Here is a 24,168-nt window from a genome sequence, read left to right on the forward strand (position 1 = left end):
CTTTTAAAAATCACTCTGGTACAAGTTTTATATTTTAAATGTATCAATTTTCTTCTTTTATACAAAAAAAGTTTTAGCTGTTCATGACACGAAAAGTTTTATTTTGAAAGGTCGCCGGGGTATTGGGTTCTCAGGTGTGAAGGTCCGAGTCTCTGCGGGTTCACTTCTCAGTCTCTGCGGGTTAGAGGTGGACATCGGTCACAGGTCACAGCGGCTCAGGGTCCGGAGGGTTTGGTTTGTTCTGGGTCGGAGGTTTTCAGGGAGGTCTTGTTATAAAAGTCTGGTTCTGAACCGAAGTGAATTGGTTTCTCGTCTCGAGGATCAGACATGACGCAGCTTCAGCTCGCGCTGCTTCTCGGTGAGTCTCTACTTTTCAATCAATCAGATTTTATTTGTCTCATGTTCAGTTTGTCTCATCGATGTCAACCAGCAGCAACATCTTCTGTTCTTAACTCAACAAGAGTCAAACTACAGAGACACTTTCTGAGCAGTAACGTGAGGATCCGTCTCCAGGACACAAGGACAATAGATGCTGATGAACGAACACATCAACACAACAGGATTCTTTTATTCATTTTTAATTTCATCATGAAACTTGATTTAACTTCTTGAAAGTAAAGTTTTAGTTTTTCTGGGGAAAAGACGAGCCTTTTCTCAAACTCGTGACTTTAATTAAGTTTCATCAAATCAACCGAGCTGAGAAAACACAGAGAACAAACAAGCCGAAATGTGTTTGTTTTCAGTTATTGAATCTGTTCATTCAGAAAATGATCAGAAAATCAAATCAGGTTGTGTTCACATTAAAACACAAAATATTTTACTGGGATAATTAATCACTGGGACGAGATGATTAAATCAGAGGAATTAATCATATGACTTAATCTGATTGTTTAATCAGAGGAAATAATCAGATGATTTAATCTAATTTCTTAATCTGATCGTTCAATCAGATTGATGATTTCACTATTTCACTCTGATATTCTGTCTCTTTAATTAGGGTCCGAGCAGGGACTACTAGGAGGAATCTATTTAAATTCAAGGAATTATGATTTACAAAATTCACATTTGCATGAAATGTATTAGTCAAATAGTTCTTGTGCCCATTTGATTCCATAGGGCCCCCTAAAGTGCAGCCCTGTAGCTTTATTTTTAATCAATTTGCATGAATATTGTTGAGCAAATTACAACAATTTCCCAACTGGGATCAATAAAGTTCATCTAATCTAATCTAATATGTATCAGGACCAGACGGACATAAAGTCAGGGGACCCTTATTCAAAATCCAACAGGAAATCAGCCATTTTGGATTAGATGGTCATTTTTAGCGATTCACACACGCACATTAAGGATCTTTTTTTTGTTTACTTATTTTACTTCTCTCACCTTGAATATTACAAACATCTTATCTTAAAATATCTGTATTGTTAATATCTCCATTAAAGCAAACGTCTTTACAGTAACTTTAACTTTCTGGTGCCTAGACTTTCTTTTCACTGCAGATTAATTTAATCTTGACTTTTTATTATTCTTGTGCCTTTTGTTATTTTGTGTTACTGGATTCATAAATATACCTCGGAATCAATAAAGTATCTGTCTATCTGTCTGTCTCCCTGTCTCTCTCTCTATCTGTCTTTCTCTTCCTGTCTCTCTCTATCTATCTGTCTCCCTGTCTCTCTCTATCTGTCTGTCTCCCTGTCTCTCTCTATCTGTCTGTCTCCCTGTCTTTCTCTTCCTGTCTCTCTCTATCTGTCTGTCTCCCTGTCTCTCTCTATCTGTCTGTCTCCCTGTCTCTCTCTATCTGTCTGTCTCCCTGTCTTTCTCTTCCTGTCTCTCTCTATCTGTCTGTCTCCCTGTCTCTCTCTATCTGTCTCTTTCTTCCTGTCTCTCTCTATCTATCTGTCTCCCTGTCTCTCTCTATCTATCTGTCTTTCTTCTGTCTAAAGGGTCTCTGCTCTCAGTTCTGCAGGTGTACACCTGTGCTCAAGAGGGCGTGGCCCCTGTAGGTGGAGACCTGGATGCTGTCAGCCTCCCGGAGCTCAGTGACATTTGCACTGAAGGCAGCTGTTACCCAGCAACAGGAGACCTTCTGATTGGCCGAGCTCACCAACTGTCTTCCACCTCTACTTGTGGTCTGAAGCGACCCGAACCATTCTGCATCGTCAGCCACCTGCAGGTGAAACATATGAACAACACAAACGTACAGCTAAGCAAACACCCGGGGCCTGTACAACAAAGCAAGTTCAACATACCCAGAATACCTTTCTCTTTTCTTTAGTCTGGATCGTGTGTTTGTTCTCCTCTGATTTTTATTATAGAACAGGTCATGTGCACACGCTCAGATCTTGATGGGGATAAAACTGAGTTAACGAGATGATAACCAGAGTCATGTGACCACTTAGCCTGACTGTGATTGTTAGGTTAAGTTCAGCTGGATAACTGACAGATATCCTGGATATCGAACTCACTTCGTTGTACAGACCCTTGCACGAGTTAGAGTTGATATTAATGATTAAATACAGTCGCAACAGGTAGTTGTAGTACAAAATCTGTGTCAGGGGATTTTGGTGTAAATTAAGTATAATAGTAGCATGTATATAAATGTAAGCCAGATTAAACTGTTGGTGTTTACAGATCCTTCATTATTCAGTTTTAAGTGTGTGTGTGTGTGTGTGTGCGTGTGTGCGTGTGTGCGTGTGTCTGCAGAACTTCCTGTGTTAAAAAAATCCTTATAAGGAAACACTGTGCTGTAACAGCATTCAGATGTTTGTCCAGATGTTCCTGTGAGGAAAGCACACACTGAAGCTGGATCCACATGAAGATTTTTGCAGGAACATAAATATATCAACAAAGATTTATGTTAAAATAACTTGTTCATAGGTTCCACAAACATCCACTGACGTCCAGATATGTCCACTATCAATCATTCAAGTTGTCTCATATTCACAAATCCCAGTTTGTCTCATCGATGTCAACAAGCAGCAACGTCCTCTGTCCTTCACTCATCAAGAGTCAAACTACAGAGACACTTTCTGAGCAATAACTGAAGCTCAGAGTCACATGTGAGGATCCGTCTCCAGGACACGAGGACAATAGATGCTGGTGAACTGAAGACATCAACACAACAACTGATTCACTACATTAGAAGAAACAGTTTGTCACATCATGGATAATGTTAAGATGAAGAACCTTAATGTCCTCAAAAATCCACTAATGTCCACAGCAGCAGTGGAATTTTAAGAATTCACCTCCTTATCCCTTCACTGCCCCCCACCCCCACCCTGTCTGTCCCTCTCTCTCTGTCTGAGTGCATGCTGGGAGTGGAAGACAGTGAAAGTTGTGGTGCACTTCTTATTTTTTAAGTGTAAACTGCTCTGTGGAACACTGCAACTTAGTTTAGCCTCTAGAATGTATAAGGGAGAAAGTCAACATGGTTGTTGAGCGAGGTGTTGAGATTAAGAACAGTTTTTTTCAGGTAATGCTGCTGGTTAGTTCAGCCAAAAAGATAACTTTGTCTAAGGCCCCCCCTTCATAAGTAATGCACACAGCCAGTTAATGTCCCTAATAAAGCTGCAGTGACCGTGGATGTAAGGTTACCCTAACCAACACTGGTGGGATATTGGAAAAGTCCAAATAAGTCAACTGTGGCAACAATATCTTTAGACTGTCACCAAATGCGTTTTGAGCTCCATAAAAACTCTGGAGTGTGTTTAAAATGATCAGCATATGCAGAGTTTAACCTCGTGTATAAGCAGCAAGGTATCGACATGTTGGTAGAAGACTTTGTCAGTTCAGCTTGATACAAAAGTGAAGCTCTGTTTGCCTGGAACTTTTTTTGTGTTGTTAAAATTCAACAATGATCTCTGTCTGTCTCTCTCTCTCTCTCTCTCTCTCTCTCTCTCTGACTCATCAGGAGGAGAAGAAGTGTTTTGTCTGCGACTCAGCGGCACTCTACGACGAGTTGATGGATCAGACACACAACCATCGCATCGAGAATGTCGTGACTACGTTTGCTCCAAACAGACTGAAGACATGGTGGCAGTCTGAAAATGGTGAGAAACAGAAGAGGTTAGGGGTCAAAGGTCAAAGATTGGATGTATTGTACTATACTATATCTGCTGTGTCCTCACTTCTCCTGGAGCTCAGGAGGAGATTTTTTGGTTCTTAAACTGTGAGGCTGGTGCCTCCTGGGAGATGGATGACTCGTTTCAGTTATCAAGCCTTTTTATTAAAACAAGGAGGCGGTCAAATCAGGGATCAGATCATTTTGAATTATATAGGAGCAACAGCTGAAAACACCTGGACTGAACACAGGAGCCTGTTGTATTTGAGTCGGGTCCATCATCAGTAACGTTTGTGGTTCTGCTGCAGGTCAGGAGAACGTCACCGTTCAGCTGAATCTGGAGGCGGAGTTTCACTTCACTCATCTCATCATGACCTTCAAGGTTAGTGTCTACACACAGCAGGGGATTCTGGGTAACTGTGCACAATACAAGGGTTTTTAAAGAACGTGTCAGTTAACTTTTAAAGTAAAATCCTGTCCAACGGTTTCTGATTTATTTATCTGATTAATCATTGATTGTTACATTTATTAATAATACTTCATCACCCCCAACGTGTTTGTGTGAATGAATTTTACACATCATTTAGCTGATGCTTTTATCCAAAGTGACTTAAAATAGGTGCACTAACTGTGAGGGAACAAACCCAGGACAACAAGAATTATGTGAGTTGTATAAAAGCCCAGCTACAAAGTCCTACATGTGCTACAAGTGCTAGTAAACTTTTTTTAATATAAACACCAGAGTTGACAACGACATCATCTTCTTCACCAAGGTGTAGTCTGAAGACATGTGTCTTTAGTCTGTGGTGGAAGACGTGGAGACTTTCTGTCCTGGTGTCAATGTGGAGCTCGTTCCACCATTTAGGAGCCAGGACAGAAAACAGTCGTTATTCTGTTGAGTGGAGTGGATGGGCTGGGTAGTAAGGTTTGACGATGTCATGGATATAGACTGGACCTGATCTGTTCACAGCATGGTACAAGTACTAGTGCTTTGAAATGGATACAGGCAGCCGCTTGTAACCAGTGAAGGCAGGGGAGTAGTGTGAGTGAATTTAGGTAAGTTCAAGACATATTCTCCTGATTCAAGATTCAAGGTCTCATGGCCTGGGGGATGAAACTGTCTCTGAGCCTGGTGCTGTGGGCACAGATGATGCGGTACCGGGGTCTTTAATGATCCGGTTGCTGTTCTTCCTACACCGCTGAGTGTAGAGGTTCTCCATGGATGGCAGCTCCGTCCTGGTAATGTGCGGAGCAGACTTTACCACCCTCTGTAGAGCCTTATGGTTCAGGGCGGTGCAGCTGCCATACCAGGCGGTGATTCAGCCAGTCAGGATACTCTTAATGGTGCACCTGTAAAAGTCCTGGGATCCATGATGAGCCTCTGCAGCCTACGGAGGAAGAAGAGCTGTGTGGCTGTCTTTGTGATGGATTCTGTGTGGTGAGTCCAGGTCAGGTCATCACTGATGTGAACCCTGAGGAACCTGAAGCTGCTGACTTTCTCCACCATAGTCCCGTTGATGGTGAGGGGGGCGTGTTCTACTCCCTGTCTCTTCCTGTAGTCCTGATGTTGTGCAGCGTGTATCTACACCAGCGGGTTGTTGCAGTAATTTTGGCAGGAAGGGAGTTGACTGTTGAGTTACTCACCTAGGTTCCTAGCAGTCTGGGAGGGGGCTACCACAGAGTTGTCAAAGGTAATAGTCAGGTCATGTGGGGGGGGGGGGACTTTGCCTGGAAGGAAAAGTGGTTCAGTCTTGTCAAGATTCATTTTCAGGTGGTGTGCAGACATCCACTGAGATGTCAGTCAGACAGGCAGAGATTCGTGCTGCTACCTGTGTTTCAGATTGGGGAAAAAAGAGGATTAGTTGGGTGTCATCTGCAAAGCTGTAGTAGGAATATTTATATAGTGAATAAAAAACACAACACCTGGAGGACACCTGGAACTTTCTTTCACAGTCACATACAAATTCGTCATCTGTTTATCACCACGGCAACACCTAATTTTTACAGTATGAGCTTGCCAACTGGCTGCAGCTCGGATGCATGTTTTAAAAGCAAAGTATGTGGATGTCATGATTGATGCATAAACAATCATTTTTTTTATTTATTCATTTACATTTATGTAAATGTTCAATTTGTTTTTTCTCTCCATAGACATTTCGTCCTGCTGCCATGGTGATTGAGCGATCAGCGGACTTTGGGAAGACGTGGCAGGTTTATCGTTACTTCGCTTATGATTGCGAAACATCTTTTCCCGCCATTTCCCAGGGTCCAATGCAGAAGGTTGATGATGTCATCTGTGACTCACGTTACTCTGACATTGAGCCGTCCACTGAGGGAGAGGTAGCTCAGTTCTCTATTACTCCCACTTCATTACTGTATTACTTATACTGCAGTATTCTATTACTCTTACCCCAGTGCTATCAGTATTAATGTCAATGTTGATGAATATTTGTTCCACATCTATTTTTTATCTTTAGGTGATTTTCAGAGTTCTGGATCCGGCGTTCAGGATCAACGACCCTTACAGCCCTAGAATCCAAAGTATGTCTCCCCTCAAGACAATAAGTGATCTGCCTGGTTTATTGATCAGATATCCATCTGTTATGAATCAGTTATTGATCTTATTGATCACTCGTTGACCAGTTACTGATCATTATTTTCAGATATGTTAAAGATCACTAACCTACGAGTGAAGTTCACCAAACTGCACACACTTGGAGACAATTTACTCGACTCTCGTATGGAGATCAAAGAGAAGTATTACTACGCCATCTACGACATGGTTGTCCGAGGAAACTGCTTCTGCTATGGACACGCCTCTGAATGTGCCCCCATCCACAGTGATGGACAGACCCGGGATGGCATGGTGAGTCCTGTAGAGGTCATAAGGTCAACTCAGAAGTTCAGGGTTTGTCTAGAGCCAGGATCAACAGGCTGGAGGTTTTTAGTTGTTTAGTCTTAATGGAACATTTAATTAAACATTAACATGGCATTAATGAGATGCTAACAATACATGAATGAAAGGAGAACCAGACGTTGATGATTATATGATAATCATCTCCTGTTTTTCGTTGTTCGTGTCACTTCCTGTCTGCAGGTTCATGGTCACTGCAGGTGCAACCACAACACTAAAGGTCTGAACTGTGAACAGTGTCAGGATTTCTATCATGATTTTCCCTGGAAACCAGCAGAGGGCCGTAACACAAACGCCTGCAAGAGTGAGTCTTTACTGGTCTATAATTTCTAATAGTTTCTAAAAGTCTTTGCTGGTCTCTAGTGGTTTGGTTGACTAGTTCAAACGTTTATCAAATACTGTTTTTGACCATAAATAACTTGTTAGCCCCTAAAACAGTCGAGAAATAAAATGAAGGTTTATAAGTTAGATTTATTTGTCAATGCTTACAGTGTGCAACAGCTGCTTGTAACTTTTTGGTTTTTCAGTGATCCAACATATCAGCATCAATCTGACTCAATCTCTTCTTCTTCTGTGGTGTATGTAGAGTGTAACTGTAACCAGCACTCTGAATCATGCCACTTCGACATGGCCGTATTCGTGGCTTCAGGAAATGTCAGCGGGGGTGTCTGTGACGACTGTCAGCACAACACAGCAGGACACAACTGTGAGCAGTGTAAACCGTTCTACTACCAACATCCAGAGAGAGATGTGAGGGACCCCAACATCTGCCAGCGTGAGTCCGAAACCTCTGACCTTGGACCCAGAGTCCCTAACCCCTGATCGCTGACTCTGCGTCCCTGACCCATGGTCCCTGACCATCTGATATGTGATCAGTGTGAGGGGTTGTGTTTTAAATCTGTGATCCTCCTATAATCCATTATTATATAGAATTCAAACCACATTTTTAAATACAGAAATTTTCTTTTCACGAAAATAAAAAACTGACAGTATATCAGAATCTGATTATCAATCAATTGCTAATACAAACCAATGTGTCCTGTGTGTGTCTCTGTAGCTTGTAGCTGTGACCCTCTGGGTTCTTTGAATGGAGGATCATGTGACCAGAAGACGGATGTTAGAACCGGTCTGATTGCTGGTCAGTGTCGCTGTAAAGTCAATGTGGAGGGAGAACGCTGCGAGCGCTGCAAACAGGCTCACTACGGACTGAGTGACACATCTGAAGGATGTTCAGGTACGAAGTGACGCACAACACCTGGACACAGCCTCACAAAACAAACATGCACACATAGATTCAGAAAAACACACACTATAACGCAATGGTTTGTTATTATTATAGTGAATAGTGTGTATATTCAATGTGTGTATTATCAGTAGTATTAGTGAGTGTGTGTACTTCTTGTTGCAGCATGTACTTGTAGCCCTGTGGGAACAGTTCCAGGAGGAAATCCCTGTGACAGTGAAACAGGAACTTGTTTCTGTAAACGTCTGGTGATTGGACGAGACTGTGACCAGTGTGTGGTGAGAAAACAAAGTTATCATGTTACACAGGGTCAGGGTCTAATAAAACATGATATTAAAGTATCTGAGTGTGATCAGATGAGAATCAAAATGAAGCTGTAGTTTTACTAAATGTTCTCGTATGTTGTAATAGTCATATTAAAATACACACAGCAGGTTAAAGGTTCAGTGCGAAGGATTTAGTGACATCTAGTGGTGAAGTTTCATTTTGCAGCTGTACACCCCTCCCCTTCCGAACATGAAAGAGAACCTGGGGAAACCTTCAGTTGACTTAAAAACTCAAAAGATGTTTAGTCTGTCCAGTCTGGACTACTGTAAAAAACATGGCACCCTCCATATCGAGGTCATGAAGTAACCGGAAAGTATGTAAATATAAATGGCTCAGTCTAAAGTAAAGAAAACAACAATTTGTGCAATTTAGATGAAACACACTAGTGAAAACATTTATAGGATTATTTTATATTCAATTTCTGCCAATAGATCCCTTTCACCTAAATCTTACACACTGGACCTTTCAATGCTGAATAACTTAGCTCATCACAGAACTCTAAACTGAGGAGAGACAGTAAAATCTGCAAAACCTAAATCTGCTAATCTCTAACCATAACCCCCTAAAAGGGCAGGAGGTGTGTGTGTGTGTGTGTGTGTGTGTGTGTGTGTGTGTGTGTGTGTGTGTGTGTGTGTGTGTGTGTGTGTGTGTGTGTGTGTGTGTGAGAGATGAAAGTTTGAATGACTTCCTCTCACAGCTGTAAATCAGGCTTTGAGGTCAATTACTCACTTGATGACTCATCTCTATCATGTGTGTGTGTGTGTGTCAGTCTGAACACTGGGGACTCAGTAATGATATGGACGGCTGCAGACCATGTGACTGTGACCTCGGAGGAGCCATCAACAACCAGTGAGTTTCTGTTCAAATAACAATGACTTATTGTGGGAATGATTGTGAGCACACATCACATTCACCGTTATCGACTGATAGTTGTGGATGTGATGTGTGGTGAAGGTGAAGATGAGGTGGTGATGTGGTGATGGTACTGATGTGGTGGGCATAGTAGTGATGTGGTGGTGACGGTAGTGGTGGAGGTGATGGTGTGGTGGTGGTGATGGTAGTAATGGTGTGGTGGTGGTGGAACTGATGTGGTGGGCATAGTAGTGATGTGGTGGTGATGTGGTGACGGTTGTGATGGTGGTGGTGGTAGTGATGGTGTGGGGGTGGTGCTGGTAGTGATGTTGTGGTGACAGTAATGATGATGGTAATGAGGTGGTAAAAGTGGTGATGGTATTGATGTGATGTTGTGGTTATGGTGGTGATGGTAGTGATGCGGTGGTTTATGTTGATGATGAGGTGGTGAAAGTGATGATGGTAATGATGTTGTGGTGACGATCGAGATGGTACTGATGTGATGTTGTGGTTACGGTGGTATCTATAGTAATGATTGTAGTTGATGTGCCAAATAACCTGAAGTTAATCAGCTGGTTCCTCAAATGCACCAAAACACTGAATATAAACTTCTCCTGGCAGGAGTTCATGCTCAGAAACAGTAACAATAACAATCTGTGTTTCACAATCTTTCAGCAGAAGTTTAAATCTACATTTTCTAATTCCTGTGTTCTTGAAGGTGTGATCAGGTGACTGGTCAGTGCATCTGCAGAGATCACATGTTTGGTCGTCGCTGCGATCAGGTCGAGTCTGGATTTTACTTCATTGCTCTGGATCACTACACCTATGAGGCAGAGGATGCCAATTTTGGACCTGTGAGTCACCTTCTAATCTTTGGACCTTTTGATCAGCTGAAAGTTTGGGTTTGTAAGTAGGGTTGGTAAATTGTTAATGAAGCACTTTTTAACTTGGTCATGTTTTTCCAGGATTACCAACCCTAACTTTAATGTCAGAACTCTCCATCTTAAAGTCTTGCTGCTTTTTTGTGGAAGATCTTTGTTCAGAAACTGTTTTATCTCAGAATTGATAAGCATAATTCTTTTACTGCCATTTGCTATATTTCCAATATAAATTATCCTATTCAACAATGTATTATTCATAATTTTGCCATTGACACTGTCTTCTATTCCGTTGGGTCCTTCAGATCAAACAGATCTTATCTGTCTGATATCTTATAAGTCTGATTTTCACCTCTAGTACATTCTCTTTTTAATTATTGATGTTTCTGAGCTCCTAAAAGTCAACACATGGATTTCACATGCAGTCCCTTAATCATAAATGTCTGTGTATCTATTTTATGACTAAAAAGTGTTTTCCTTTTCCTGATTCAAAAAGGTTCTCTAGTTTTCTCTTAGTTTATATAACACACTGAAAAAGTAATTTCATGCTTTCATCTTGTCTCTGTAGGGAGTGACAGTGGTGCCGAGGCCCCACCCTCAGGACCGCAGTCCCACCTGGACAGGTATTGGCCTAGTCAATGTCCCAGAAGGGGCCTTCCTGGAATTTGCAGTGGAGAACATCCCTGACTCCATGGAGTATGACATCATCATCCGCTATGAACCACAGGTAAGGTCGACAAGGTGTAACCCCTCCCACCAGCAGAAATCAAACCATATGATTGGACACTACCATCTCTCTTCATTAAGATTTTATGTCCCATAAATCTCCAGACATCACTTTGGACATTTTTCAAACATCTGTCCAATCTGAGAAGAAACAACCTGTTGTAAGTTGATAACACTTAAGTTCAGGTTCAGAATGATGAAGATAATAATTCCTATTTCATACTTTGTGTCAGCATTGCCCTTTTTGATATTGAATGAACTCGTTTTTTGTATCTGTTAAATGTTCACTGTCTTTACTTCATTTGTTCACTGAGTTTTCTCCTAATGTTTACTCCTGTTCTATGTATGGTTCAGAAAGTTGGACCTTGTACTATCAAATTAAACCTCGCTAACTTCAGACACATAAGACCATGTGACCATGATCTCCTCCATATAACATATTGTTTCATGTTGGTCTCAAGCATCTCTTAGGACTTTGAGTCCCTTTACAAGCAGAAACTTGCAAGTTTTGCCAAACAGTCTTCAGGTATTGGAACAGTTTACCTGTTGAGTTGAGAGACATTTGTAATGATCTAATATTAGGTTTGAAATCAGACCTGGTATCAGCAGATAACCAATAATAACTCCATGCTAAGTTTAAAAGACCTAGATTTGGCTCAACATTCGGTAATGGATGATGACATTGTCAGTGGATTGGTGATTAGATTAGATTCAACTTTAGTACAAAGCAACGAAATGCAGTATATAACACTAACCATAGATATTCTCATCTACACTTCACCACAATTTTATTGTGAAGGTCCTCATAGAATTCCTTGGAGTTCCTGGTTTGGATTTTGTCCTGCAGAGCGAATGAGGAGAGATGGTGAACCTGGTCGAAGACTGGCCACAGTGTTAGTTTGGGAAGAATAGTGCATTATGGGTTATTGAGTGCAGATCGGTTCAATGAAATTGCTACTTTTGTCGATGACAACAAGTTGTGTAAAATATGACTTGGTCTGAACATTTTTAATACTGCTGTGAATAAAGAGAAGTCAATAATTAAGAGTAAATAAACAGAGATTAAAAAGTTATGTGAAGAGAGAAATGAAAAATACTAAATACAAAAGGTGGGCTGAGGGTTAAACATCTGATGTGTTTGTTGGTTCTGCAGCTGCCCGACCAATGGGAGGAGGTTCTGATGACTGTGATGAGGCCTGGGCCAATCAGAGCAGACAGCCGCTGTATTAATACCGTACCTGATGATGACAACCAGATGATGTCACTCCACCCTGGCTCACGGTAACAGTCCAAACTAACATCCCAGGAATCAAAGTAATTTGTAAATTACCTGCAGACACAGAGCAGCTATGAACATATGTTCTCCTGATGTTAACTCCTGTTGTGTTTGTGTTGAAATTCACTAGGATTGAATTTCAAAAAGATCATCGCTGACTTGAAGCATGAGAGAGGAACTGAAATCTTTATCTTTCCTGAACCTGATCTCATATAAACAGGTTTAATCTGTGTCCTCAGGTATGTGGTTCTTCCAAGACCAGTTTGTTTTGAATCTCATCTGAACTACACCGTCCGCCTCAGTCTGCCTCTGTACTCAGCCCTCAGTGACATCCAGTCTCCGTACACACTTATTGACTCGGTGAGCAAACTGTAAAACTTCTTCCTTCTTACCAACAGAATGCTGAAATCTTCTATATACTTTTTGAATTTTAATCATTTTGCCAATACACTCTTAGAATTCTATTGTAGTAAGAGACCTTTGCATCATTCTATATGTTGCCTTTGATTGTATATGTCATTTTATTTATGAGCTTATTTGTGTGTTTGATGTTTTGTATTCTTGATTTTATTTGTCCTCTTTGTTAACACGTTGTAATCACTTGAATGATTTGAAAAGTGCTGTATAAAATTGTACTGGCGTTCAAAGGTCTAGAGAAAAACCTGCAGAGAGCAGCAGGAGGAGAGACAGATGAAGAGGGCGAGAGATAGAAGAGAGAGAGAAAGAAGAGAGAAGAGAAAGAGGACGAGAGAGAGAAATATGGGGAGAGAGTAGTTCAAGGGGAAGGGGCTCTTGAGTCTGAGCACTGGATTGGAGCTTTTGTTCAAGAACCCAAGAGGAACTGTTATGTCAGTGGAAACTAAACTGTCTCATCTCATCAAAAAAAATCCTCTGGATTTAGTAAAAACACAAACTTGACAACAAAATGTTACAATTATCGAATCTTGAATTAAAGGTGTGAATTAAATCAAATTGAATCTGTCTTGAACAGAAAAGTAAAATTTATATTGTTACATCGGCAACAAAGTCTTTCTTGATGATGTATTTTAAATGATGATAAATGGATCAGATGCTACTCCCAGATTCTTGCCTGAAAATACAGTCAAGAACAGAGCTCTGAGGTACTCCATATTTTACATCAGTCTCATATATATTATATATATATAATATTATATTATATATATACTGGTATAAGAATGTAGAATATGCAGTGTAGATTACATTTGTTAGTGTACAGTCATGTGTCCTCAGCGACCTTCATATGAAAAATCACAGAGGTTTGAAAGACATTTTGAAGAAAAGATAGAGATAGAGAGTAGATTTGAAATACCAACTTTGTGGTTTTCTTCACCCTCAGATCGTGTTGATGCCGCACTGTAAAAACCTGGATATCTTCACAGCCTCAGAGGGAGGAGACTCCAGTGGGAACAGCGGATGGGATATTTTCCAGCGTTATCGTTGTTTAGAGAATAGCCAGAGCGTTGTCAAGACACCAATCACAGATATCTGCAGAAACTTCATCTTCAGCATCTCTGCCATGTTGCACCAGGGAGCTAAAGGTATGCCAGTCCACCTTAAATCAGAGGACTCCGTCTTAATAATCTCACACTGTCTGAATGAAGTTTTGTGGAGGTGGATCAGTGAGCACCTCCAGGTGAACCAGGGAGAGGGGATTGGTGCAACTGAGACTAGTTGGCCAATCAACTGTCCCTGGATTCAAAAGGCAGCTGCAGTGCTGCAAGAGGTGCAACACAGACACACAGAGACACAAGAGAGTCACTCAGGACTGAGACGCACAGGACACGTGTGGAGAGACTAACGAGCTACAAGGCCGAGGTGCCAGCTGAAAAGCTGGCAAAGTAAAGTTCTATGTTTTGAAAAGCGCCACCTTTGTCTCTGGGTGTGTGTGGGAGAGCCCTGTGGCATGTTTAATAAGTTTGTTCAAAGAAGCAGATGTTCTTAAATTCCATTGCCTGATGAATTCTGGGATCTGTGTGTTGTACTCACTGTATATCCAGTTGTTTACATCCAGTTAAATGTTACACTCTCTTCTCCAATGGTTTTAATGATTTGCTTGTATTGACTGAAATGTGCTAAAAGCATTTCTACATTATTTTACAGGTTTTGTGTTTTTCTGTGATCACACGTTTGTTTAATTTGATCAAAATATCATAAGAGATAAATTCAAACATGAGATTTTCTCTCTTCTGTTCATTTTCTCTCATCAATTCCTTGAAACAACAGTGATTCAGTGATTCTGCTCTTTCACTCGAACCCAGCGCTGAGCTCTGATGCCTCACATCTTCTGCTTCTTGTGCTTCTCTTTCTTCCTCTTCGATCACACGTCAGTTTTTGTCAACTTCATGTCGACGAGACTGGTTTCTCCCTCTTCACATTCCTCCAATGTCCTAAAATGTCCCAGCTCATTAATCTGTCTGTGCCAAAGTTATTTCTTCCATTGTTGATGTTGGTTTTCTAACATGCCCTGCATTGGAATCCATTTCCAGAATGTCAGTGTGACCTTCAGGGCTCCCTCAGTACCGTGTGTGAACCCAGTGGAGGTCAATGTCAGTGTCGCCCCAATGTGGTCGGAAGAAATTGTGACGCGTGTGCTCCGGCCACATTCCAGTTCGGACCCAATGGCTGCAGAGGTCAGACTGACCCCATCCATACTGATATGTACATATGAAGAAATATGTTAAAGATACATCTACTCCTCATAGAACGTACTGTAGATATATATTTACTTCAATTCAAAAAATATATATGCATATGTATCCTATCATTTCTAATACTTTATCAAGTTTCACAACAATTGAAACACATTTTAGTAGCATCATTTTATTCATTTTGCAGATGTCGATTTTATGTCAGAGACTTTTCTGCAGCATCTAATGAATTTCTTGTTTTATTATTTCTGCAGAATGTGCATGTGACCGTCAAGGTTCACAAAATCCATTTTGTGACCAGCTCAGCGGACAGTGTGTCTGTGTTGCCGGTGCATATGGTCGCCAGTGTGATCGCTGTCTGCCAGGTCACTGGGGGTTTCCTACCTGTCGAACCTGCCCATGCAATGGACATGCTGACGACTGCGACCCCAACACTGGATATTGCATCAGCTGCAGGGACCACAGCACTGGACACAGCTGTGACAGGTACATGTTAACAATTTAACACAAACTGAATAAAAACAGAAAATGTTAAAATGCATTGAATCAGATTTCTTTGTTGGCCTCCCCATTTCCTCACATTTGTCTGAAGGTGTCTAGACGGTTTCTATGGTGACCCCATGTTGGGGTCAGGTGACCACTGTCGTCCCTGCATGTGTCCCGATGGCCCCGGCAGCCGGCGGCAGTTTGCAGGAAGCTGTTACCGAAGTGACGACTCACAGCAGGCGATCTGTGTCTGCAACACTGGATATAGAGGTAAAATTATATTTCCAGAACCGGTTTGAACCAAAACCAGAATAAATAAAGGACATCAAAGTTTGTGGGTTAGGGTTAGTTAGTTGAGCCTAAAGTGTTCTGAGGAAAAATGAAATTAGGTTTGAATTAAAGAGAAGATGCTCTGAGGTTGAGTTTGAAACACAGCAGGAATGTGTGTTTTTGGAAAGGTATTTTTATGTTTAAGCCTGTTTGAAGATTCATCTGAATAATTAGCTTTCGTGTGTCTGGATTTTAACTTATGAACCTTTTTATACAAACATATCTGAAAGTGAAACACATCACTGATGAAAACAGAAATTTAAACAGAATTTTACTTTCACATGAATTTTACTCTCTTCCTCCTCAGGTGCTCGCTGTGATGAGTGCTCACCTGGTTACTATGGAAACCCTGGTGAGGGGGGGGGTCAGTGTCAACCATGTCAGTGCAACAACAATATCGACATGTTGGACCCAGAGTCTTGCAACGGTCAAACCGGCGAGTGTCTACGCTGCCTGTACCACAGCGAGGGCACCGCCTGCCAGAGCTGTAAACTGGGTTACTACGGCAACGCACTGCTGCAGGACTGTAGAAGTGAGTACACTGAGTTTACGGGGTTACCATGACAACCATCCTCTTTGATCTGAGGGACCGATGATTAAAATAAGTCTTTGATCAAATCACACCTGGATGATTGAGAAATCTTGTTGAAATGTTAAATTTAGGATTCAGGATTTATCATCATCTGAATTAAAGATGATGATTAAATTGAAACAGGATCTTGAAAAATCTTCAGTCGAACTTTGACTACATTTTCAAAGATTAGACTGAACTCTGCAATTAACTAGAATGTGATCTGGACTGAAACTTTGTTTCAAGGGTTAACTGAACCTCTTAAATCTTGATTGAAATTTTTTTGTCAATTTCTGAGTGAAGTCTTGATTGACACTGGATTCAAATCTGAGAAATTCTTCATTTAAACTCTGATTTAAATCTTGATTGAAACTTTTATTGAAATCTTGAATAAAACTTGTGAAGACTTGAGTTGAATTTCAGTCCTGATAATTATTTTCCAGAGTGCGTTTGTAACAAGCTCGGCAGCAACATCTCCAGCTGTGCGTCCGGTGACTGTCACTGTGACAGCAGCAGTGGTCAGTGTCACTGTCTCTTGAACGTGATTGGTCAACACTGTGACCGCTGTGCTCTGGACACCTGGAACATGGCGAGTGGCAGCGGCTGTCAGCTCTGCGACTGTGAACCCAAACACTCGTACGGGACGTCCTGCAACGAGGTGAGGCGCAGAAACACAAATTTGTATTAATACAACAATAACAACAATAACAACAATATGAAGTTGGAATGATCCTTTGAATTAAAAATAAAACAGACAGTTGTGATACACACATCAGAAATCTCTCACTCTCCAGATCATCTTCTATAATAATGTATTTAAGTTACATCGTGTCTCATTGATTATTTATTTATTGATGTCATTAATTAATATTTCTTCATCAAAAATGCTGATGTGTAAAACTTCATGTGATATTTTACAGAATCGAGAATCAGGTTCAGCATTTCTATAACATTTCTATATCTAGGTTCATATAAGCCCAGTGTAACCTCATGTTGATGTAAAGCAGACGTGTGAAATTAACATGTATTTGTTTCTTGTTGTTTCTCCAAATGATGTTTGAATTCAGGATCAAATAAAACGTTAAGACTTAAGTATTTAACGTTTGGTTCTCAGATCAGTGGTCAGTGCTCCTGTCGCCCCGGCTTCGGCGGAAGAACCTGCAGCGAGTGTCAACAGCTGTTCTGGGGAGATCCAGAGGTCCAATGTCACGGTAGGTTCACATTGTCAACACACTGAGAGGTCATGAACTCAAAGGTCATAAACAGGTTTTATACTTTAAGACATGTTTTTTACTTGGGAGGAAAAAGTTGGAACCAGACCAGAGTCCAGATCAGAGCCCAGAGTCCAGTTCAAAGACAAAATCAAGATAAGGTCATAGTCCAGATCAGAGTCCAGATCAGAGTCCAGATCAGAGTCCAGATCAGAGTCCAGATCAGAGTCCAGGACAGTCTTGTCTTTTCTCTGTTTTGTTCTTTTTTTCTTTGGCTGAAAGAAGTTTAAACAGTTTTTAATACAAACCAGATGTTACACACTCACACATGCACGCCAGATGTTTTTTGTTAAACAGGAAGTGGCACTGTTTGTCTCAGACTCTTCCTGTAAAATGTTTTCATTTGTGTGTATGTGTGTGTGTGTGTGTGCCTGTGTTAGTTTTAAAGTTATTGATCTAGAATCTCGTCCACAGCCTGTGACTGCGACCCTCGGGGCGTCTCTGAACATCAGTGTAACAAAGTCAGTGGTCACTGCGTCTGTGTGGAGGGCGTGTCTGGACCACGTTGTGACACGTGCGCACGTGGATTCTCAGGAATATTCCCCGACTGTCGCCGCTGCCACCGTTGCTTTGCAGAATGGGACAATGTCATCGGTCAGGTGACCAATCAGACGCACCGCCTTGTTAACAAGGTCAATGCCCTCAAAGCCAGTGGAGTGAGCGGACAGTACAAGAAGTCCATCGACAACATCGAGAAGAGCGCCGCGGACATCTGGGTCGTGTTGAACCAGAACCCAGCTTCACAACCGCTCACTGAGATCCAGCACCTGCTTCAACAGGCCAGGTGAGATTATAGTTAATCTGAGATGAGAGCAGTGCAGGTTCAAGTAAAGGCTGACCTCTGACCTCTGTTTGCCCCAAAGTGACCTCATGAGGGCCCTGAGCCAGATGTTGAGCCACACAGAAGAGACTCTGGTCCAGGCAGAGGAAGGGGACTCGGCTGCACAATCTAAACTGGACTCTGTGACATTAGATGCTCAGAAACTGGAGCGCACTGTTCAGGAGCTTCTGGATCAAGTTGAGTTCATCAAAAACTCTGACATCAGAGGTAAGGAGGTGGGGTCAAAGCTCAGAGTTCAACAGAATGAGGTGAGGGGCGGAGCTTAAAAAACGAAAACACTTTCAGTCTGTGTGTGTGAGAAACATTTTCGCAGAGTGTCCCCAGGCGGACTTAAAGGGATAGTTCACCCAGAAATGAAAATTCCCTCATTATCTACTCATCACTATGATGGAGGGGGGCTGAAGTGTTTGAGTCCACAAAACACTTCTGGAGTTTCAGCCAAATCCAAAACAATCAAAGTCAATCGTGAAAGATTCTTCAAACGTAATAAAACAACAGAAAAAACACAACATTCCTCCTGTGGTGTCATCAATTGTCCGACATTCACCTTCAACTTGAAACGGTTTAATTCACACCATGTCTCTGATATCTTCCTCAGAGACGAGTTCACATACGCGTGGACACACCGCACCACTGCTCACGCTCTCGTCCAAGGGCATGTGCGGTGTGCGGGTTACAAGAGGACTTTTAGGTTTAAAACTCGCTTTGAGTTAAACATGAATGTCGGGGCCTGTGGACACTTGGTCTGAAGAATCGGTCACCAGTTACTTCAGTTGTTTTACATTCTGCTGCAACTCTGATTGTTTATTTGAATCATTGAAATATATAATGATTTTACATTTTATAGATTCATCACAGTGGTCTCTAGATTTAATAATCCTGCAGTTAAATTAAAATACGTTCAGGAGATAAAACATGTTCCTTCACATTCTGACAATGTGACGAGATTCTCTCTTTGCCTCCACCTTTAAATCACTGTTTTATTTCTGTCACATAAATTAGATTTTATAAGTGATATATACTTAATAATTAACGATAATTAGTAAAATCGCTGCTGGGGCTCGTCTTCTCTCACAAGCTCCTCAGTGTCATGTCAGAGAAGTTTCACGTCCTGGCTCATTAAATATTCAGGAGGTTTTTCATTCACCATTTATGGTTGTATGTGGGCGTGTAGAGGGCGGGCATGTCTTAAGTTTTTGATGATCACTCAGCGGATTTCTGTTTTCTTTCTGTTGCCAGGGGCGACAGACAGCATCACTAAGTACTTCCTGCTGTCTGAGGCAGCTGAAGCTCGAGCCAACTCCTCCACCATCGATGCTGGAAGCTCTGTGGAAACCTCTGCCGCTGTACGGCAGCTCACAGAGGACAAACTGAACCAAACCAGAGAGGAGTTCCTGAGGAGACACACTGAGCGTGCTCAGAAACTGGACGACCTGGCTGGAGAGCTGCAGACTCTGGACCTATCAGAGATCAGCCAGAAGGTGTGAGATGATAACCTGGAAACAAAACTTAAACTGCTCAGAGCTCCGCAGTAGAAGAAAAACGAGACAATTATAAATGGAATCTTTAGATTCAACTGAAAAATTATAAACAGTGACACAAAAATATTCCATTCTGATTCATTCCTCATATTCTAAATTAATTTTTCTATATAATTGATAAAATAACTTTCGTTAAGTGACTACTTTACTGACGAATATGAATAAAAGCTCCAGTTTTAACAGAACCATTATTTTAACTGCGTATCCTTTAAGGCCTGCAGGGGAGTAACAGGAGCCAAGTTAACAAACTATTATTATTATTAATATTAGTATTAACCAGAGTTATTAATAATGAACTGAAGAAAATGGGCTACAAATATAATTTATGTTGTGACTCTGTGCTACACAATTAAAACTGAATACAAGCTCAATACATTAAACAATTAAATGTTGTCTTTACTCTCTGGCTCTTATAGACCTGTGGCAGTCCATCAGCGGATCAGGATTTGTGCACCAGCTGTGGAGGTGAAGGATGTGACGGCGTGGTGATGACGGCCAACAGTGCGTGGAGGAAAACTCAAGAGTCAGAGCATGAAATCATCAGTGCCATGGGGGAAGTGGAAAAACTGTCTAAGATGGTGAGTTGGGGGGTAGAACCTTCAGCTACCAGGCTCCTCTCCTGTGGAACCAGCTCCCACTCTGGGTTCTAGAGTCAGACCATCTCAGCATTTAAAGTTAAAATGTTCCTCTTTGATAAAGTCTATAGTTCTGGATCAGGTCCTGAACCATCACTTAGTTATGCTGCCATAGGTCTAGACTGCTGGAGAACTCCCATCATGCACAAAGGGAGAACTCCCATCATGCACTGAGCACTTCTCCCCTTCTCTCTGTCTCTCTGCCCCCCCACACTCATTTATTTATTTTGATACATGTCAATAACTGGGTGTTTTTCCTCCCACAGTCCCTCCCTCTCTCTCTCTCTCTCTCTCATTGCAGATATCTCTGACTCCAGAACTGCAGGAGAACAACTATTTTTATTATTAATATTATAATTTTTATTATTAACAATACTTAGTAGTAATTAATTGTTATATGAATTGTGACTGTTATCAATATTAATCAATAACTTCTTTACACTTATTTTTTAAATTAAAACTAGTCAGATCTGATACCTGATGGTGATCAAGTGTTCCCGGTCTTTCTCTCCTCTCCCCTCTCCCCCACTCTGAATTGAGTGTGACTAGTTCTGGTCTGTGGCTCAAGAATTGTTGATCTTCTCACCTCTGGTTTATCATCAGGTGTCAGAGGTCAAGCTGAAGGCAGATGAAGCAAAACTGAGTGCTCAGGAAGTTCTGATGAAGACCAACAGAACCAAACAGAAAGTGGACCAGAGTAACGATGAGCTGAGAAGTCTCATCAGACAGATCAGAGACTTTTTAACACGTATGTCCTACACTTCCTGTCTGACACGTATGTCCTACACTTCCTGTCTGACACGTATGTCCTACACTTCCTGTCTGACACGTATGTCCTACACTTCCTGTCTAATACGTATGTCCTACACGTCCTGTCTAACACGTATGTCCTACACTTCCTGTCTAACACTTCCTTTCTAACTCGTATGTAATACACTTCCTGTTTAACATGTAAGTCATACACTTTCTTGTTTCAGAGGATGCCGCAGATTTAGAGAGCATCGAGCTGGTAGCTAACGAGGTTCTGGCCATGCAGATGCCAACTACGCCGGTACAGCTACAAAACCTCACAGAAGAGATCCGACAGAAGGTGGGAGAACTGGGACATGTGGAGACCATTCTGCAGCAGAGTACTGACAACATCCAGAGAGCTGAGAACCTGCTGGACCAGGCCCGTCACGCCAGGTAAGTCCTACCTGTACATCCAGAACTGTGTCAGAAATTCAAATGGACAAATGAGATCCCATCTGTCTGTTTCAACATTGTCCTCGGTCTGTGATTCGAATTTGTCCAACAATTGTTTGACATCTGTAATGTTTGGTCTAAGAAGGTTCTTACTTCTCTAACACACGACTTCTTATGTTGCTCAGTGTGGAGGCAGCTGATGTGAAGGACTCTGCAGAGAAAATGAAGAAAGCTCTGGAAGAAGCTCGGAGAGCTCAAGACGCAGCCAGCAGCGCTATCCAGCAGGCGGCCGCCGACATCCAGAATACCAACAACCTACTGTCTTTAGTCAGTTCTGACCCAACACTCTATGTTATTGATCGAAGCACATGAACTAAACTGCATGGTTTTGATGTATCCAAAACAGTTTCATAGTTTAATGGTCAACAGAAATGTTAACGAAGAGGTTGTTCTTAATGTTTGTTTTGGTCATCTCCAATTCCGCTTAGAGGCGAGTTTGAAACTTGGTGGATTGATATTTAAAATGACTGATAAACTATTATATCAATATATTAATATATTTTATTTATTGTTCACATAGTAATAGACAGCACGTCTCTGCAGAGGAAAATGTTTATATGAAATATGAAACATGAATGATCATGTGTGTAACAAGCAGAGTGTGCGCTTGTTATTCATATGTCTATGTACCTTCATGTTACCATGGTGATAATGAGCAAGTCAATTTGTGTCTGTCTGTGTTGGATTTAGGTGCAGTTTGAGACAACAGAAGCAGACCTGAAGCTAAACAACGCCACCAAGAGGCTGCAGAGGCTTGAGCAGGATGTAACATTACTAATAGACAAAGCTGTAAATGTCACTAAGAGCTCTGAACAGACCAATCAGGATGCAGAAAGAATCACAGAGATAGCAGAGGAGGTGAAGAAAGTAAGTCCATTGGTTAGATCATTTATAGAAGGACACGCTCACGTCTTCAGATTATTTTAAATTTCTTTTGATGACTTTGTTTCTATTGACAAATTCTCCTGAAACTAATCAATGTCTCTGAACCCGTGTGTGTCTAGGACCTGGAGTCCGACCTGAAGGATAAGTATGCCACAGTGGGGCAGCTGATTGATCAGAAGGCAGGGGGTGTGGCTAATGCCAAGAAGAGGGCGGAGTCACTGCAACAGGAAGCTAAACAGCTGTTGTTGCAGGCCAGCGACAAGCTCCAGCTGCTGAAAGGTGACATCACTCTGACATCACACCTCCACTCACAGTGTCATGATTAAACTAATTGTTTTATCTTAACCCCACAGACTGCTAAGTGTTTAAATTATACCAATTTAGCATGAAGGTTATTATTTGTAGCTTATGTAGGTCATGTCAGTCGAGATTATCAGAAAATACAGTGTGAGAAGAAATGTGATGACATGTAGCAAACCATCTGTGGTGGGTTCAAACTCAAACTCAGCCTTGATGAAGATACGTGCTCAACCAGGGGAGCTGTGTATTTTTTATGGCTTCAATTTAAAAACCTTGATTTGTTTTGGATTGCAATTCTAGGAAATCAATAGTAAAAGGTTTTAGAGCCAGATTCAGTACTGATCTTCTACCTCCATCAGATGTTTGGTTCCAGATGTTGTACCTGTAATATGATAGTTTGAGATTTAGTGATTGCTTCGCTCTGCAGGGATCTTCCTACAGAGATGCAGTGTTTGAAGTAGGTTATCTGTTTTTCAGAGCTGGAGAAGTCGTACAATGAAAACCAACAAACTCTGGAGGTGAAGGCTGAGCTGCTGGTGGAACTGGAGGCTGCTGTTAAAGAGCTGCTTCAAGAGATCAGCCACAAGGTCACGGTCTACAGTACCTGTCTGTTCTAGGGTCAAGGTCAAGTTGAGATAGACATCTGAGCAGAATTAAAGCAATATCATAATTATTTTAAACCTGCTTGTGATGTGGATCACACCAATCAAACATTTCAGAGAGAAGAAATAGCAAACATTTAGCTGTTCAATAATTTAGGAAAATATATTGAATTTAATTTGAATTTCAGGTCATTTACAAAATCAGCAACTGGCAAAAGCAGCTAAAATTAATCAAACTGAATAAATGTTGTGGTCTGTTCAATTTCCTTGTTAATGTAATAAAGTTGATTTAACCAGATGCCCTTCATTTAACTCATTTTGAATAACATTTGTGAAATTGTTAATGATTGAATGTTTCCACCATTGAATTTTCTTTACTGAATGTTTTTGTTCCTTTAAATGTAAATTTTAAAAAAACCTTCGCTTTCACTCAACAGCCATTAACACCTTGACTCAGATGACCCACAATTGATGGAGAGGGTTTAACGAGCTGACTGTTAAACATAACAACTCTAA

The 24,168-nt window shown here is 41.3% G+C and overlaps 1 protein-coding gene across 2 annotated transcripts; it reads left to right on the forward strand.

Annotated features, from left to right (window-relative positions):
• The first annotated feature begins 120 nt into the window (after positions 1-120).
• On the forward strand, positions 121-23,950 carry lamb1a (laminin, beta 1a). 2 transcript variants are annotated; one of them, XM_069528839.1, is made up of 33 exons: positions 121-358; positions 1,944-2,173; positions 3,911-4,049; positions 4,369-4,442; positions 6,212-6,400; positions 6,538-6,601; positions 6,724-6,926; positions 7,158-7,278; positions 7,561-7,749; positions 8,032-8,208; positions 8,383-8,495; positions 9,314-9,393; positions 10,115-10,250; positions 10,843-11,001; positions 12,154-12,281; positions 12,516-12,636; positions 13,634-13,835; positions 14,784-14,927; positions 15,200-15,431; positions 15,538-15,701; positions 16,069-16,293; positions 16,776-16,990; positions 17,447-17,543; positions 18,018-18,387; positions 18,467-18,651; positions 19,684-19,925; positions 20,402-20,563; positions 21,224-21,368; positions 21,598-21,805; positions 21,991-22,132; positions 22,556-22,732; positions 22,870-23,029; positions 23,528-23,950. In XM_069528839.1, the coding sequence occupies exons 1-33, from the start codon at positions 328-330 to the stop codon at positions 23,665-23,667; spliced, it is 5,364 nt and encodes a 1,787-aa protein (XP_069384940.1). In that variant the 5' UTR covers positions 121-327; the 3' UTR covers positions 23,668-23,950. The 2 variants fall into 2 exon arrangements, with proteins under 2 accessions (XP_069384940.1, XP_069384941.1); XM_069528840.1 differs by having other exon boundaries at positions 1,959-2,173.
• Positions 23,951-24,168: the final 218 nt, after the last annotated feature.

This window comes from Paralichthys olivaceus, chromosome 7 (assembly GCF_024713975.1).
Source record: "Paralichthys olivaceus isolate ysfri-2021 chromosome 7, ASM2471397v2, whole genome shotgun sequence".
In the NCBI taxonomy this organism is placed as follows: Eukaryota; Metazoa; Chordata; class Actinopteri; order Pleuronectiformes; family Paralichthyidae; genus Paralichthys; species Paralichthys olivaceus.